Here is an 18,471-nt window from a genome sequence, read left to right as displayed (position 1 = left end):
GATGAGACGTGACAAGGAATATGCAGTCAAAAAGGCTTTGGCCATCCCAGAGAAAAAGAACGGCAAAGGGAGGCCGCTTACCACGTGGTGGACAACCGTTACCAAAGACATGGAGCGGGCGCAGATCAACACGCAGACAACCCAGGACAGAAAAACCTGGCGCCTTCGAACGAGGAGGGCCGACCCCAAATAACGGGGCATGGCAAAGAAGAAGAAGAAGAAGACTAAGTATTGTTTTAGTTGCATAATTTTACTCCAATTGTGTACCTAGTAAATTTTTCAATGATATTTAAAACAATAAAAATAAATAATATTTTTACCGTTGACGTATATATTACTATAACACTGGTTCGAAATGACCTTGACAAAATCGTAATAATAATAATGACATTAAAGCTCTCCAAGGGGCCTCTACGTGTTGGATCTATATCCCCACGCAGGCCTATCAAAAGACCGGGATTTATAGGCCCGTGAAATCCAAGGAGATACTGTTAGCATAAAGTTGGTAGCAGCGATGTTCAAATTTCTAAAACACTTAAACTGCGGCATCCGATAATTTATTTTGTAAAATTGTATTTTAATAATAGGTACTGGGATATTATGGAAAGTAAAGTTTTTTTTTCAAAGCCGACATTTGCGTAATACTCAATATCAAAGGTTTATTAGATTTTTATTGCAACCACATATATCAAAGGTGATAAAATTTAATTTTATTATAATCGTTAAAATACACAACAAATGTATAATTTTAATAGTTTAGTAAAAAGAAATACATTTATAGCAATAAATAATATGTGCATCGTATGTCACATAATAAGTATATAATATATAGAAGGTATAGCTACGGATTATGTTAAACAATCTTTGGTTTTAGTTAATTTCTCATATAAATATTTTACCCGTAATTAAAAAATACATAGCACGTGCATCTAAGGGCACATTATAATATAATTGTGTATAAGTACATTTAAAATAATGATTTTTATTCAATAAATACATCCTGAAATATAAGTAAGCATATCACAAACAAATTTTACTGTGGCTTTGCATTTAAACGCTATTTTCCTATAATTCTACATAAAATACACTACTTAATTATAATATTTGGATTTTGCATTCAACAAATTGACTAGATCTTAAGACTAAAACATGTTAAGTACATAAAAGGGGGCGTCCATTAATCGCGTCATATTGTATAGGGGGGGGGGGGGGAGGGGGTCAGCAAAAAATCACCAATGATCACCACAGGGGACGGGGGGGTATGGACACGTATCACGTGTATTTTTTTTTTCATCTGTGCTATACTGTATTAGTCAATAATAATCCTTCACGTGTACTTAGGTTCATTTGTTAGAAAACTGTTCTTTAGTTATCGAAAAAAATACACGTCATATTGGATGGGGGGGGGGGGTCCTGAAAATATCACCAAAGATCACCATGGGGGAGGGGGGGGGGGGGTCTAAAACAAGCCAAAAACGTATGACGCGATTAATGGACGCCCCCAAAGTTGTAAGCAATAGAACATTCACAACTAGGTTTATTTTATAAGGACAATCATTTTGATATGTTTTAGTTCCCTAAACCTATAATCGTTTCTTACATCTATACAATGTGCGTATTAAATACGGAACAAAATTTAACATTTTATAACTTATAACAATTATATTTTTAGACATTCAAAAGACGCTTAAAAAGCGGTTAACATAAGGTTCATAATTATTTTTTAAACATTTTTTAAAATTCTTTTCTAATTACTGATCACAAATAAATTCTACTGTTATTTATACGTCTTTGCATTTAAATATGTATAAGATACTTGGATGTCTTTACTTTTTTTTTTATATATGTTTAACAAATTTAATGAGATCATACTGCTAGATTTTACATACAAATTGTAAGCATTTAAAGTCAAACATTTACAGCTACATTTTTTAGGACATCATTTTTGATATGTTTTAGTTCCCTTACCCTTCAATTACGTTTCTTAGAACTACGTAATGTGCGTATTACATACGGAATAAAGTTGTTTACTTCTTAAAATGTTATTAAATATTCAAAATATCGCTTGGAAAGCGACCAACGTTTATTTTATATATTTTTAATAACCTTTTTAATATTTCTCCAATATAAATGACAAACCAGAGACTGATAACTAATTTCAAGGTTACTTTTTACTTTGCTTAATTTACTAATTTCCTTTAAAACGCCGTGCATTCAACATACATTTACAACTACTTACCGTTTTTCTCCTGATCTCTGTATTTGGTAGGCGTTTATTCAAGGAAGAAAATCTCTCGACATTTTACCTCGAAAGATGTTTTTGTACATTTTCAAACATTTTTTACTATGATGAGATCAACTTTTAACCCGTTTAGACCCTATACCATCATTTTCCCAGTACATCTTGAAACTCACCTTCAATACCTCTAAAATCATTACCAAATCTTTCGGCTACGGCGGTCCTCATCACCCTTTTGACTCCACCTCACACCTCAACGCCGTTGTGTTGATGACAGCGCGATGGATGCAGGACATGATATATGTTTAGGTCTGCCGATGCTGGAACATCAGCTTCATGGAGTCCAGCGCCTCTTCCAGCGACTGCCGGAAGGCTTCGGTGTTGGTGACGCTGGATGACACGAAGGACGAGATGCAGAAGATAATGGAGTCCTTCTTGGGGTTGTAGCAGCAGCCGTACCCGTCGGGGACGACGGCTCCGTAACCCATAAACGTGCCGTCGGTAGTGGTGGCCACCTGGAAAAAAACGTGTCATCATCAAGACAAAGCAGAAATATTGGACACTAGAGCGGTCCAGAAAAAGGTCCGTTTATTCCACAATTTAGCTGCGCGAATCAGCAAGTTTCTGAAGTTTCTGGAGAAACACTGTTGAGGACTGTTCAAACGTCTAAGTGGGTAAGATAAATATCTTGTCGCGTAGAGCGATAGCAGAAAAAAGCTGTAGGGACTAATCCAAACATTTCCTTGAAGCGCTCCTCGTTATTGTAAAGACAAGGTCTACTGATTATCAATTAAGAGTGTTACCTGGCTAGTGCTCAGCTTAAACTCATTCATCAGCTTGTACGTGGGATCAGTGAAGAAGTCCGGAAGCGGACCCTGGGCCCGCGCCGTTTCCCGCAGCCCTAGGAGATGGTTGTCTATCCCCCGGCCCAGGATGTTGGCTTCCATTATAGCGGTCTGCTTCTTCGCTGCTTCATCGAAGAGCTCCAGTTTCTTCTGCTCCTGGAATGAGTCGGTTGATGGACCAAAGGCTAAAGCTTTGAAAATCGAATTCTTAAATGTACCTCTCGCATCCAATGAACCGTCATTCAAGTTCAAGTCTCAAAAACAATTGAAAGACTAAGTTTTAACCATATTTTTGTTACTTAAATGATACATTTCTAAATAAATCAATGCCCTAAAGCTCCATAAAATATCTACAAATATTTTAGATGACAGCTACTTCAGATTATCTTCAAAAAAGGACTGTTATAGGGACTATAATTCGACGCGAGAGGTTAGCACTAGATAGGAGCTGTGTTTTTATATACCACATACTAAAAATACACCAGTAACGACCATCTATACAGTCATTGTCCGTGATTGTTGAGCCATTTGGGGCTCAAGCTAAATTATACAATTGGATATACCATAGCGTAAGTATTGAACAACCAATTTAACTAGGACCCTGAATGGCTTGACAATCGCGGGGCGTGATGGTACCTACAGCTTTACAACTTCCATAAAATGTAATTTAGAAAACTAAGCCTAACACAGATGCACACACTTGTTACTCCCACAATCTAAAATTTTGGATAAGTATAAATTTACTAGTCAAGCTCTTAATGTTTCTACAAGCCAAATTCAATCGCCTTAAGGTCGATTTTCCGTTATTGTTATTAAAGACTAACGAAAAAATTAAAGGTCTATCAGTTACCAGCGGGCCTCTCGCGAAAATTGAAATTTCGATATATGCCGCTCTATCGCACGAATATCGAAGAGCGATAGAGAGATCTATAACGAAATTGCCATTTACTTTTTTTGCGGTAGGTCCTCAGACAATTGACTTACAACAGTTACAATATTAATAAGAATATTTTAATTATTTTATATATATGTACATGGATGTTATTTTCTTAATTTCTGTGCGGAAGCGGACTATAGGGCCAATATGTACAATGTCTAAAGATCCTGAAAAACAAATAAAAAAACAGTTACAACTACAACAAGCGTCTAACAGCAAAAGTGTAGTATGCAAAGTTCCTTTTACCCATAGCGGTATAGTATAGGGTCAAACAGAAGGAATATTAGATCGGTTTTATCGTTAGCGATAAACACGAATGCTGACACCCACTGTGTTCCGCTAGACATTGACACAAACTAACTAAGTGTGGCATGTCAAATTTCAAGTTCCTCACCCCATATAAATTAAAAGACACCTTTTTCTGGCTGTCATCAGCCTCGGAGAGGGGCGGGGTCTCGTCAGCGCACATGGCTTTGGCCCAGGCCAGGGCGGGCAGGTGGGCTGAGCGGATGTTGTCCACTCGGCCTTCGAGAAAGCGGCGGAGGGAGGCGGACTCGTAGGTGGAGACCAGGTGCCCGTACATCCTGTGGAGCAAAGAATTTAAGTTGTTTAGTCAGACCTGAAGTAATATGACGGTTAGAAGATTGGAAGAATATTGACCAGGGAGCCTAGCCAAAATAGCAGTCGTTGATAAAAACGTCAATCGAAATTTAAATTATCACGTGATTTTTCTTAGCATCTGCCATCCCGAAACCTTTTTTTCGTTTGGCGTTTATCGACATACCATTGTCATCTTAGCTAGACCCCATGGTGATACAGGATACCATCAAAAGTCCATCAAATAGTTCTTGGTTAAATGATGGTGAATTAAGAAATAGTATGTCAATGTAATATAACTCTGCACAGACTCCAAAGTATGCAGTTAGCTTGATCTGACTCTAAGTAATCCAGTTAAGAACATTGAATAGATGATCATGGTAGGTACCTAAAACCCTTTTTAGGGTTTTAGTCCATTTTGGATATAAGCATCGTCACCCCTTTTCATTCTGACGACATTTGACGACCGGTTTGGCCTAGTGGGTAGTGACCCTGCCTACGAAGCTGATGGTCCCGGGTTCAAATCCTGGTAAGGGCATTTATTCGTGTGATGAGCATGGATATTTGTTCCTGAGTCATGGGTGTTTTCTATGTATTTAAGTATTTATAAATATTGATATATTATATTATATATATCGTTGTCTAAAGTACCCTCAACACAAGCCTTATTGAGCTTACTGTGGGACTTAGTCAATTTGTGTAATAATGTCATATAATATATATTTATTTATATTATCATATAATATATATTTATTCTTAGCGAACTAATGCACGAATCATGTATTTCTTTCTGAATAAAGGTAAAAGCGAGAATCATGACAAATCCTTCAAATATCGTACTTGTAGTAGGCGTACTGCATGGCTAGCTGAATGTAGACATCTGGGCTGGTGCGACAGCTCTTCATGTACTCTCGCCCGTAGCCCTTGTATGTGTACACCTTCACGTCCAGGTCCGCGATGTTGCTGGAACATTCGGACAATATTAACCAACTGGTTGGTTATAAACCAAATTTAGTTCTTATAGAGTCTGTGACTGGTCACTGCAGAAAAAAATGTGACGTGTAAACGTAAAATTTGTGATTCTCACCAGAGTGAGTGAGAGTTTATCTCGTGGCCTTCGCAGGAAGCAGCTCAAGGGGCAATGCCATTATCACACAGTTTTTCTATAGGTACATACTAAATTAATCTAATCCGAACGTCTTGAACGCCACCAAATGCTCCGAGCGTATTGGCTCGAGCGTCGACCTTAAATGTGTTTTTTTAAGTGCTGAAACAAATTCTATCGGAGCATTATTTTTCTTACGTACCGATCAATTTCCCTCCCAGCTTGCTCAATCATTCTCTCCACGTCAGTCTTGAGGGTCCACTTCATCGCTTGAGGGGCTGGCAGCAGCGCCGGCGGCGGGGCAGGCCGAGCCGCCACCGCAGCCCGAGCTAGCGCCCGCTCGGCCAGACGAACCACCGCCACGCCTTCCGCCGCGCTGTGTTCGTAGCACATGCCCACGGTGCCGTCGGAGGATATGATCAGCTGGAAATATTTTTTTTGGTCAATTAGTTTGCTCATGTCAAATAGTGTCAGAGGATATGATCAGCTAACCATAACAGGTTTTGTAAATTAGTTTATATCATATGGTAATATGTAGTGAAACAGTAGTAGCGCAAAAGAGTTAAATAGATTAAATGACAATGGTTCGGTCAGGGATAAAGAGTCCCTGTAAGCCCATAGTGCAACTGCTGTGGCGCCGACGAGGCGAATAGTGTGTTGGATGCAAAATAATCTTTTACAAAACATTACTACAACACAAAACAGTTCTACTTCATCAAATTCCGCTTTTCGAGACGATGTCACTTCCTCTATCGAGGCACAAGTTTATATCCTAAAGAATTTCTAAGTTCACCTGGACAGTTTTGTCGAACCAACGATTAGCAGAGTGATGCTTGGTCCCTGCTCCATGCATGGCTCGTAAGAACGCGTTGGTGTCAGCGTCAGCATCAGCTCTGTCCCCACCGGCTTCATCCAAGCACACAATACACAGCGCGCGGGAGATCAGCTCCATGTTGTGACGGTTGGTCTCGTCTGGGAAGCAAGATTCAGGGATCATAGGCGTGTCCCATGTTAAAGAGAGAAATGGATAACACGGAGCGTAGCCAAAATAAGAATTGTTAATCGTAATGCCAATGGGAATTATCACGTGCTTATTTTTTTGTTTCATTTCGATTATCGCGCAGATTCCCGGATGTCAAACTGATCCGTGGCAAAATGCCAGGACAACGTTGAAAGGCTGATGATGAGTATATGTCAAAAGTTGGTAAGTAGTTTTTACTAAGAATATTAGATTAGGTAGGTACCTACACAACACGTCTTCGCAAAGTATTTACCTCGCTCTAGGCTCAACAAAAGCGCCACACGAGGGGGGTGACTGCATCCATAGCCATACCTAGTTGCTTGAACACCTACGTTCACAGAGTATGTCCCTAGCCCGTAGCCCAGGAGTCCCTCGGCAGGGAAGACAGAAGCCCTACACGGGGCGCCAGCGGTGTCCTTGCTGCGTCAACCATGGCCTTCAGGAGCTGTGCTTGAATCATGTCTGTTTAGATATATATATATATATATATATATATATATATATATATATATATTATATAGAGAAGACAGAAGCCCCACACCGGGCGCCGGCGGGGCCCCTGCTACGCCCACCATGACCAGCTGTGCTTGAACATCTACCTTCACAGACTATGTCCCTCGCCCTAGCCCAGGCGTCCTTCGGCAGAGAAGACAGAAGCCCCACACGGGGCGCCGGTGGGGCCCCTGTCGCGTTCACCATGACCAGCTGTGTTTGAAAACCTACCTTCACAGATTATGTCCCTCGCCCTAGCCCAGGCGTCCCTCGGCAGAGAAGACAGAAGCCCCACACGGGGCGCCGGCGGAGCCCCAGCAGCGTCCACCATGGCCATCAGGAGCTGTGCTTGTATCTCGCCAGGGGTGAGACGTCCGCGGTCGGCTGCTTTCACTGGGATGGGGTAGAACTGTAAATTTATAAAGTTGGTTGCTGGTAACTTATTCATAAGATTGTGTTATTAAACCGGTACGGTGTCATGTCTAGATTGTTTAATTATTAACTCTTAAATTTAAGGTAAGTTATTATTCAACTGTATCCAATTCCATACGTCTTAAGAGTCCGTAGCAAGATAGGCAGAATTTCACCTTCCCATACAAACGGAGTCATTTTAAAACTACATGTTGGATTGGAATGAAACATCAGGTATTTAGCTATATAACCTTGTTACAAACACAGACCTGTAACAAGTTTATATAGCTCCAGCTTATAAAACAAACGAAGAAGAGCAAAAACAAGTTTTGAATGAAAAAATTATAATCACTGTGTTTTTTTAACTATGGTATCAGAAGCTACATGAACTAATTACATGACTTATATACCTTATCCTATTGTAAGTACAAAGTTTCAGAGCAATCTAGATAGTCGTTTTAAAATGAGTTCGTAACGTAGTTACGAGTAGTATGGACACAAAGTAAATAGCGGCGGCGCGCGCCGGAGCAGAGAGTCACGCACACAGACGTGACATTTACGCACACAGACTTATTTTTTCTACTCACTTATGTTTTTTTTAGTGGGATTACCATCATAGTTATATCTTGTTAGTAGTTAGTTGTGACAAGTTGTTACGCTCCAGTCTTCGTCACGTGTGGTGTCGGGACCTTTCATGGATATTTGATGCTCTTTAACATCTAAGCAGTCTCTAAGGAATGTAAACATGATAAGATGTATGTATAAACGAATCGATGTATGTATGTCTGTAAACTTACATTACCTACTCCTTTTTAAAATTCGAAATTAATACAGAAGCAACCCTAGTGAGTCGGGCAAGTTTAGGTACCTTAAAACCACCCGACTATAGTCCAAAGCTCCCAACTATGGTCCATAAATAAACTAATTTTTTTCTCGTTCAGGTGTGTATTTTACTATATTTTTGTAGTTCTAAGGCAAAGTATGTTTATATATGGAAGGTAAAACTAGGACTAAACCAAAAGGAACATTGGTATAGATACTTAATTTCCTTTTGAACTTATGGACCATAGTTGCAGTATTGGACTATAGTTGGGTGGTTTTACGGTATGTATTTTCAAGAACGGCGGGAATTGACCTTCTGTTTATATTTTGGGTTACCGAGAACCGAGCTCGCTGCGGATTTATAAGCAGAGGAATAAATTGAAGTTATTGACAATAAGCATTAAACTGTCTGAGTGTCTCTGTGAGCTGTAGACCTCGCGAATCCCCATAGCTCCGTCATTTTTATAAAAATCCTTAGACTGAAAAGACAAAAAAAATATTTTAAATAATTACCCAACTAGCGCACCAAATTTCACTAGTATCGATTGAAAAAGTAGACTAGAACATCCGGACATTCAAACTAATTTTTGCCCAAGATGAAGCAGAGATCTTCGCTTTCGCTCGGTCAGTTAATCACGCGCATGGATTTATAGTAGGTATTTTTCAAGCAGCTTCGGTACGGTGACAGCTATCATTTCCATACAATTCATAACCTGAACCTTTCTCTGAACTCAAAATCGTCATTCGTAATACGTAAAATTGTTCACAGTACATATGTGGCTACTTTTCCGCACTAGTGCGTAAATTAGCACATTATGTAACTATGTTAAAAATTTAAAGGGTCATATGTACTGTAAAACGTTGTACGATACATGTGCGAATAGGCAATAATTTATCGCCACTCGTTCCGAATTTCCTATTTTTCGCACTTGTATCGCAATGTACTAATTGAGTGGCATCGTGCTCAAGCAGGTTGAAAAATATAAGATAACATTTAAAACACGATCGCGGCTAACTACCACCAACACCAGATGACCAGTAAAACCTGTGTCGAAACGTCGGTAAATAATAGTACATTACGATACAAGTGCGAAAAATAGGAAATTCGAAACGAGTGGCGATAAATTAAAACACGACCGAAGGGAGTGTTTTGAATCGACACGAGTTGCGAATTACCTATTCGCACATGTATCGTACAAAGTTTTACAGTACATATGGCCCTTTAAATGTTCGACATAGTAACGTAATATGCTAATTTTCGCACTAGTGCGATAAAGTAGCACCATATGTACTGTAAAGGTAATTAAATACATTTTGACGACCGGTCTGGCCTAGTGGGTAGTGACCCTGTCTATGAAGCAGATAGTCCTGGGTTTGAATCCCGGTAAGGGCATCTATTTGTGTGATGAGCACAGATATTTGTTCCCGAGCCATGGATGTTTTCTATGTAAGTATTTGTATGTTAAATAAATATATCCTGTCTGAGTACCTACAACACAAGCCTTCTTGGCTTACTGTGGGACTTAGTCATTTTGTGTAAGAATGTCCTTAAGGTTATAATATTTATGTATTTACAGAACAAATTGTGCTACTTTACCGCACTAGTGCGAATATTAGCATATTACGTTACTGTGTCGAACATTTACAGGGTCATATGTACTGTAAAACGTTCTACGATACATGTGCGAATAGGTAATTCGCAACTCGTGTCGATTTAAAACACTCCCTTCGGTCGTGTTTTAATTTATCGCCACTCGTTTCGAATTTCCTATTTTTCGCACTTATATAGTAATGTACTATTATTACATTCCCTGTAGATCCCGTTATAAATATGATTTAATACTATAAGATGTACCAACGTGTTACACATGTTCACGCATGTGATACCCAATCAAAAATCATTTTCTTTCTCTCTGTCTTTCTTTGATCCGCGATAATAGACTGAAGTTGATGTATGATTCTCAGTGATCTAACGATAGCGCTTTCTATCTTACTCGCAGCGCCATCTATTGACAAATGTTAACTTGATAATATCCGAATTAAAATCGACTTAATTATCGACTCCCGTCAATTAGTTATTTTTTTTTATGTAAACAATGTAATTAAATTAAATGTGAATTACATTAATTAAAATATCATTAAGTAAGCTCATCTATGTAATAAAACCTTATTTGCCTACTCTTTGAAGAAAATATTTAAAAAAATATCTTTACTTTGCAATGGTAAATTTGTTTATGCATGTACCTATGTTATAAAGACAAACTATCTGCAACTTTTTACTATTACGGTGTATTTTTACGAACTATATAATATAAGATTTTAATGGTTTTTATACTTTCGCCAACAAAACACTTAAAAAGTATATCTTAAAACAAAATGAACCATAAGTTGCTTAGAAATTAACCAGAAATTCTGTCTCTAAACTGTAATCAAATTCTCAAAACTTAGGTCATAATGTTGTTTAAGAGACCGATGGCGCAGTAAACCTACTTGAAACAGTAGGTATTTAAAAAATATTACCTACTTATGATGCAGGGTGTTTATTTTACAGTCACCTGCAATAATTTACGAACTGGGGGGCTTCGAGACCCCGAGGACATATCGTCTTCGACAGAAGGCAATACAACGTAAGACAATGAATCAAATTATGTAAATAAAACCATAAACAAAAATAAGTTATGGGGCTTCGCATATCAATTTTAGGTAATTTAGGAAAAACATTTAAAAAATCGTATCTTCAGAACCGTGGCTCCTAGGAACAAGGTTCCAAGGATGGAAAGGAAGGAAATGACACCACCCAGAACATTTTGACGGGTCATGTGCCAAATATCCTTTAACCATAACTATGCCCTGCGTTTGATTTGTTTCGATTTATTAATATTTGTAAAAATTAGGTGCGAAAAAGGATTTAATACACATTTTTAAATGCTCCTGACTCTTATAATCACTGAAAATTCGAAAAAAATAAACGCAGGAGCATAGCTGTGGTTAATATACAGCAAATTGTGTATAATTTTTTTCAAAATGTTAACATACAGACCTCTCTGATTCATATAAAAGATCAGATTTATATAAAAGAAGTATTACTTTTGTATGAAAAGGCGATCTCGCGCTGGTCTTCCACTTTCGTCTTAATTAGACTCGATTAAATGTCGTTTAAATGAACATAGTGAAAGTTTAAATCAGTGTTTCGTATATCTATTAATAGTTGATTAAACGTCTAAAACCACTTATACAACTGTTAAGAGCAGTTTACTTTGACGAGGGCCGGACGGCTAAGTAATGAGATTACTTCAGACAGTTCAGACATTGAATTAGAAGGGTCCACAGCTCGTAAAACTAACTTAATAATCCTTAGATTTTGAATGTGAAAGTCTAATAAATAAAGTTACGTAAAAGAAAGCAGATCAAGTACATTTAGTCAATAATAGATTGGTACATTGGGATTGAGTAAATAAAAGTGTAACAACTTTTTTATCGGTGTGATATGCACGTCCTATGTTTTGAAAGTTTATGAAATTATTCTTAAGATTTTATTTTCTACCTGAAATTGCAGAAATGCTGAAATACCTTTTCTTGGATACTTTAGTACTTATATGCAACCTACAACAACAATTAGCTCCTTCAGGCCGAGGCGGTGATAGCTCTAAACGGTTCTTGCCCTAAACGACTGTTTCTAAACGGTGGTTGCAGCCAGCAGCACGGTTCTTGCTAGGGGAAACGGAAGATACCTAAACACACATGTACGGTATAACGGAAGAGTTAAGACCAGTATCAATTATAGGCCCTAAAATCTAATCACGTTAGCAATGTTTGAGTTGACGTCTTTGACAAAGATTGGTGATAAGATGCTCAAGCCCAGAATTTGGTAGGTATATCTAACATAGTTCCTACGAGGGATGACAACAAATCCTCTTGCTCCGCTCCCCTTCTGGAATAATTGGCGGTAGCTCCAAACTGTCATTGCCCAGTGTTGGGGCCCAGACGCCCAGGAGGCGGTAGAACTGCGCCATATAGAGAAGCTGACCCTATAATACTGCTCCAAGGTCCATAGCTGTCCCTAGTATTATTATAAAATTATTAACAAACCTAAAGATGCCCACAGCTATACAAAGGTCTTTATGCCTCCACCTATCTTAAATTAGGACTGCTCAGACACGGGTACCGTGTGCTAGATGACTTGTATTTCGACAGTAAATAATTGGGTTCCATTCTAATGAAGCATCACGGCAGACCTTGTTGGAGATGGGAAGAGATTGACTAAGACTTGAAACTATTTTGATATACTAACATAGTTCCTGCATGCTACGACAACGAGTTCCTCCTGCTCCCCTTCTGGACGCATTGGTGGTAGCTCCAGACGGTCCTTGCCCAGCTGTGGGATGCGGCAGACGCCCAGGAGGCGGTAGAACTGCGCCATGCAGAGAGGCTGGCCTTTCTCGCGGCTGGTGGCTCGTTCTAGAGGAAGCTCGCCCCTGTAACATGCAAGGGAATAAACGGGTAGGTGTTTGGTGTACAAACGGGTAGCTTCTCGTATTTGAAACTTGCAACTGCGGGGAATTTTAGTAACATGATTAAAAAACCGTTGTAAGTACTTTTAACTGAGAAACACAAAAATGTCTTGGCATATCTAATGACATGTATTTTTCTCAATCAATTAAACTGCATTAGCAAAACTAAACTATACAGCCGGCCTATCCAAGGTGACAATCGCTATCGCTTCAACAACGAAACGCTTTGTGTCTCCATCCACTCTTCCATATTAGTGCGAAAGTGATAGTTGCGTTTCGATCGCTATGGAGCGTAAGCAATTTGCACCCTTACCCTTACCCCTAACCCCTTAAAGTGTCAAGTACTTGTCCAGCATCTCCTTATAATCTAGCAGGTCGTCTTTGAATAGCGCCAGGAACCTTATCGATCTTGGCCAGCATCACCAGCTATAGCAGGCAGCATCAGGGTTCCTTATAACCCAAGTACCTGTCAAGCATCTCCTTATAATCCAGCAGATCATCGATGAACAGCGCGGCTAGATCGGCGACCTCGTCGACCTTGGCAAACTTTCGGCAGGGGAACACCATGCCGGGGTTGGAGTTGATGGGCAGCGGCAGCCGCACCTTCAGGTACATGTCCTCCAGCCAGTAGTCTGTCACCTGTTACAATAAGTCAATATATTTATTTGGTCTGTAGCGTCTCCTCTATCACTCACAACGTCGTGCTACAAGACTATAAAAGATGGCGTTAACATTTCCCACGTCGCGCTGAAGGAATTCCAAATGTCAGTTACTATAAATACAACTCCTAATCAATTCTCATTGAATTTCGATCACCAGGCACAACACTCGCTTGGAGAGAGTACACTCTATTGATTTTCTCTCAGAGAGTACACTCTTTTGCTCTCTCTACTGATTGTATTGACTTGTCTTAGCCTGTCATTAAATGATATAGGGACCGTGCGCGTTGGAGGGTCTGCCATCTTGTGGCCTGAATCGGAACCATAAACATGTACATTTACACGTCACGTGTTTTCTTGTGCATAGTAGGTTCTGTCATCTTGTGGGCTACATCGGAACAAAAAACATCACATTTACGCCTCGCGCCAAAAATCAGACGGCTCATGTGCTGCCTCCTATAGTTCATGCACGCTCCCTATACAGATATAGGGAGCGTTCATAAACTGTAAGGGGGCTGTAAGGAGACGTCAGATTTTTGGCGCGAGGTGTTAATGTAAAGTTTATGCGTCTAATGTAGCCCAAAAGATGGCAGAACCTACTATGCACAAGAAAGCGTAGGAGAATGGTAGATGGCAGCGCTTGCTTTGGCGTGACGTGTCAATGTACATGTTTATGTTTCCGACTCAAGCCACAAGATGGCAGACCCTCCAACGCGCAAGGTTCCTTTGTATAAATCGTAACGTTCAGCAAACAGAAAACTTGCATCGAAATTTTATAAATATAATTCATTCAAAAAGTATCACTTCATATATATCAATTTGGGTATTTCAAAACATTGTACGAAATACCACAAGAATCGACACATTAGCTACAAAGAAATTTTCCAAATGTAGATTAATTGCCTACTGCAATGTTCTGCCGCCAGAGTGCAGCACTAGCACCTTTCATAAGCCATAGAGTTACTTATACATCCTGTTGCTAAAACTGTTTTTGACAAGTTTTTACAGATAATAAAATATGACATTGATGCATCAAGGTGGTTTGTTTACACAGGACCTACCGGGAAACGCCAAAATCGAAATTAAGTTATCTGCCTCTTCGTCGCTCGAATCTGCAAGAGTGATAGAGAGGTTAGATAACGAAATTCCGATTTTCTTGTTTCGTAGTAGTCCCTCACATTGTGATGGATTGTGGTAGTGGCGCCCACTATGCAGAGTTTCTGTATTCGCTGCCTATTAAGGTCTGGTTGACGTAACTGGTGACCGAAGAGCTGGCGGCTTCCTCGCATAACGTATCAGTATTGCGATACAACGAGGAAATGCCGCCAGCATCCTTGGTACAATGCCTCAAGGGCCTATTTTAGATATAAGCTAGTTATAGTAATCATCTGTATATATCCATTATGTATATTGTAAATAAAGATTTTAAAAATGTTCAAGTAGTAAGTAATACTCTCATTCACCTTCACCTTCTTTGATACTTCCTTGTTACGTTTGTTATTGTTATTTTTGTTAATTATGACACTTTACATGTGACGCTGACATGTGTGTGTGTGTGTGATGAGTGTCATAATATTTATAAACATCACAAATTATTATTTATGTAAAATTCTATGCATTATCTACTTACCACTTTAAATTGTTCGCCAAGTTTTACGGAGGTACTTATACAGTAGGTATGGCATAACTAATTAACTTAGTGACCGACCGAAACATGTTATTTTGCCGAAACCGAAGGTTCGGTTTCATTGTAGTTTCGGCCGAAACCGAAACCGAAACCGAACCTTTTATAAAAAAAAAGTCCTTAAAAAGTCGAAAAAATGTTAGTAAGCCCGTTTTTTTCTAAAATTAATATCTCGCCGACCTATAACTACAGGTTTCTACTTTCAAAGATTTATCACAATAAAATTTCAGCACAGTTACAGAGGTTCTGTTTGAAAATTTAACTACCCTATAAAGTGAAAAAAAAAACATTATTTGTAACACAAAGTTAGCGATTTTTTAATGGTGATAAAAAAACACGTATTGACACGTCTACACGAGCAAAGCGCACTGATTTATGTAGTTGCCGGCGGAGTCAGGCGAGCGACGCCATATTGCCAGCCGTGCCGAGCGCGCCCGACGTTAGCCGAGCGCGACCCGAAGGTACGATGTTGTAAGTTTCGGCGCGGCCGAAGGGTTCGGCCGTTTTTGGCCGAAACCGAAACTCGGACCGAAACTTGATTTTTTGGCCGAAACTGGCCGAAACCGAAACCGAAACCGAAATTTCGGTCGGACACTAATTAACTATACAATTGTCACTGTGAGATTGCCAAGTTGGTATAAACTTAGCATAGTCGGATGTGGGTCGGACTGTATACTTGCATGCTTTTCTTTTTTTTAAATATGACTTTCATCAAATTTATAATGATGTCGCCATGTCAAAAGTGTGCTCGTATATCATGATGTTCGTAGTCGCTTACAAATAGCCACAATGGATTGCCGGGGTGTTGAGTTGTTGATTAAGGTATGGTTAAACTCGTTTTAAGACTAATTCTTCATTAGCTAAGTACTTCCTCGTCAGTTCACTGGGTAAAAGTTAGTTGCATCTCAGTGGTAGGCCTTGTGTCATAATGCCATGCCAAAAAAGTTACACGAAAAAGTTTGACTCGCCCTCAACACAATTTAACTTGGTTATAAATAAAACGTTTATGTGGTGTCCAATAGTTTTTAACAATCCTCCAGAATTTTCAACCTTTCATAAGTGTGCGCGTTGGTCATAAATCCTGGGTTCGAACCGGCGGTGGGGTGGGTTTTGTGGCTAACAAAAATATGATAAAAAATTCGGTCTGGATTTTCATCATACATAAAAAAGAGGTTAATGTAGCAGACTAGCAGCAGCCTCATTTCTATGTAAGTATTGTTAGTGTGTAATTGTATTCACGATGTATTTATTCATGCTAGTTGTATATTTTACTCGTGCCACCTAAGACCAAAAACCACAGGGCATAAATTACAAACCCTTTAAGGAAAATAAAGGATAATTATAGGTGCTAAAATCGTTTCAGATGTATATAGGAAGCATTAGGTCAGGTAGGTTAGATAAACATACTATATTTTGCTCGGGGTAAGGGAAACCTTATGAGGAAAGTCCTTCTACGTAGGTATTTTTAAGTAGATGTGATTTAAGTTTATTTACTTATTTAGTTTTTAATATTTTTGGGTATTTCTAACAGTTTATTTTCATACAGCGTTATGGCTCTTTCTTGACCTTGAAACAAATAATAATAGGCGTAGGGAACAGACTAGGTATACAAAATTATAAGAATAATAAAACAAATTTACAAAACAACAATTTATCAATACGTATAAATACATGTACATTATCTTATATAATTGATAAATGAACACCAAAACGCTTAAATGATTGCAAGAAATTAAGCCGTACCTTGCCTACAATAAGTGATGGCTACGTACCTACTACAGAGCGTTATGCTGCCCTACAGTACCATCTATTTCAGTAATATTTGCGGCTTTGATATTGTACAGTCAGCATCAAAAGTAGCGGATCAAATAACTTTTCATAAGTATCTACCATTCTGTAACAGCTTACCAAAAAGTGATGTCTTTAATATAGAATAACTAAGACTGTAAAATATATACTTTTGAGCGCGAATTTTAACAATTTATTTATATTTGGAAAAGTTATCCGGAATATCAGATACTTTTGGCGCGTTGTTTCATCCGCTACTTTTGATGCTGACTAGACGTTTCAATATTCCTTTGAACCTTACAAACGAGCTAAAAATAACGATTATACGGTACAGTTGGACTTAAAAAGAATATCGTTTTCTTTGGCTTAGTGACCTGAGGAGATGGCGATTGTGTCTGTTCTGAGGACCTTTCCGCACTATAGTACATATGTTCTTGCGTATCTGAAGCATCCACAATTACCCCTGACTTCTCCACTCTTGGAGGACTCTTAAAATGCCTCCTTCCATTTACTTGGTTTTTCCCTTCGTTGTAAATATAACTCCTGACAGATTCCACTTTGTCTCTCAGGAAGGAAGGCTTCATAAGTGTAGGCATGTAATACGGGACGTCTATGACAGGTTCAAAGTTCATCTTTCGTCCTGTTTCAACACCTGAACGACGTTTAGGCTCTAATTTCGTTCGCACTTTGCCTATCTTGGCTCTCCAAGATTGGCCAGGTTTGTGATGAAATTGGAAGTTACTTTTATAATAATCACGATCACCTGGCATTATTTTTTCACTTGGCATTACTCGCCTTACGGGAATCATTTTAAGATCTTCAAATGAATTGAATTTTGGTCTCAATATGACGCGTTTGGGCACCGGTGTCTTGACTGGCGGAACATTGATCAGATGCCTAGGCACCGGTAAGGGGTTCGGATTTACCATTTCAAAGAAATTTCCTTTCGTCGTGAATGGTCGTCGAAAAGAGAGGAAGTCATCCGTATTCATCATTAATATGGGGCGCTTTCTATTCTTTATATGAATACGATTTAATGCTCTCCATTGATTTTGTTTTGGAAGCTTTTCAATAGGATGAAGGTACGTGTTATTAGTAAAATTGTAAAGAGTATCATTTATTAGGGTATCCTCAACATCATTATATATTTTTGTTTTATTATATTTATCTGCTAAGGGTCTTGAAGGAAGTTTGGATTTTAAGTTAAGTTTGGTTTGTTTAGTGTGAGGTTTGCTAGCTTTTACATTTAAGAGTGATTTAATACTGTTAATTTGTTTTGTATAAATCGTTGAATATGTAGTTTTAATTTTTCTAACATCAGGTGGCAGGGTGAGTTCTTCCTCAGTTAAAGCTTTATATG

The 18,471-nt window shown here is 38.8% G+C and overlaps 2 protein-coding genes across 6 annotated transcripts in view; both read right to left on the bottom strand.

Annotated features, from left to right (window-relative positions):
• Window positions 1–1,509: 1,509 nt before the first annotated feature.
• On the bottom strand, window positions 1,510–6,877 carry LOC133515726 (choline O-acetyltransferase-like). Of its 4 annotated transcripts, none has more exons than XM_061848288.1 (6): window positions 6,517–6,877; window positions 5,926–6,146; window positions 5,459–5,581; window positions 4,416–4,605; window positions 3,043–3,240; window positions 1,510–2,754 (listed from the first exon to the last, which is right to left on the bottom strand). In XM_061848288.1, the coding sequence occupies exons 1-6, from the start codon at window positions 6,829–6,831 to the stop codon at window positions 2,545–2,547; spliced, it is 1,257 nt and encodes a 418-aa protein (XP_061704272.1). In that variant the 5' UTR covers window positions 6,832–6,877; the 3' UTR covers window positions 1,510–2,544. The 4 variants fall into 4 exon arrangements, with proteins under 4 accessions (XP_061704272.1, XP_061704273.1, XP_061704275.1 ...); XM_061848289.1 differs by having other exon boundaries at window positions 3,043–3,234; XM_061848291.1 differs by having other exon boundaries at window positions 3,043–3,234; window positions 4,437–4,605.
• A 443-nt stretch (window positions 6,878–7,320) lies between these two features.
• Window positions 7,321–18,471, bottom strand: part of LOC133515728 (choline O-acetyltransferase-like) — a 31,469-nt gene continuing 20,318 nt past the window's right edge. For both annotated transcript variants that reach the window (XM_061848293.1, XM_061848292.1), the window contains exons 3-5: window positions 13,447–13,619; window positions 12,761–12,944; window positions 7,321–7,645 (exon numbers count right to left, since the gene is read on the bottom strand). In XM_061848293.1, the coding sequence (XP_061704277.1) occupies window positions 7,367–7,645; window positions 12,761–12,944; window positions 13,447–13,619 (636 nt within the window). In that variant the 3' untranslated portion in view covers window positions 7,321–7,366. The remainder of the gene's footprint in view (window positions 7,646–12,760; window positions 12,945–13,446; window positions 13,620–18,471) is intronic.

The sequence above is a fragment of the Cydia pomonella genome, chromosome 3, assembly GCF_033807575.1.
Source record: "Cydia pomonella isolate Wapato2018A chromosome 3, ilCydPomo1, whole genome shotgun sequence".
NCBI classification, from domain to species: Eukaryota; Metazoa; Arthropoda; class Insecta; order Lepidoptera; family Tortricidae; genus Cydia; species Cydia pomonella.
Note: the sequence above shows the minus strand (reverse complement) of the source record. Positions and strands in the feature narration are given on the sequence as shown.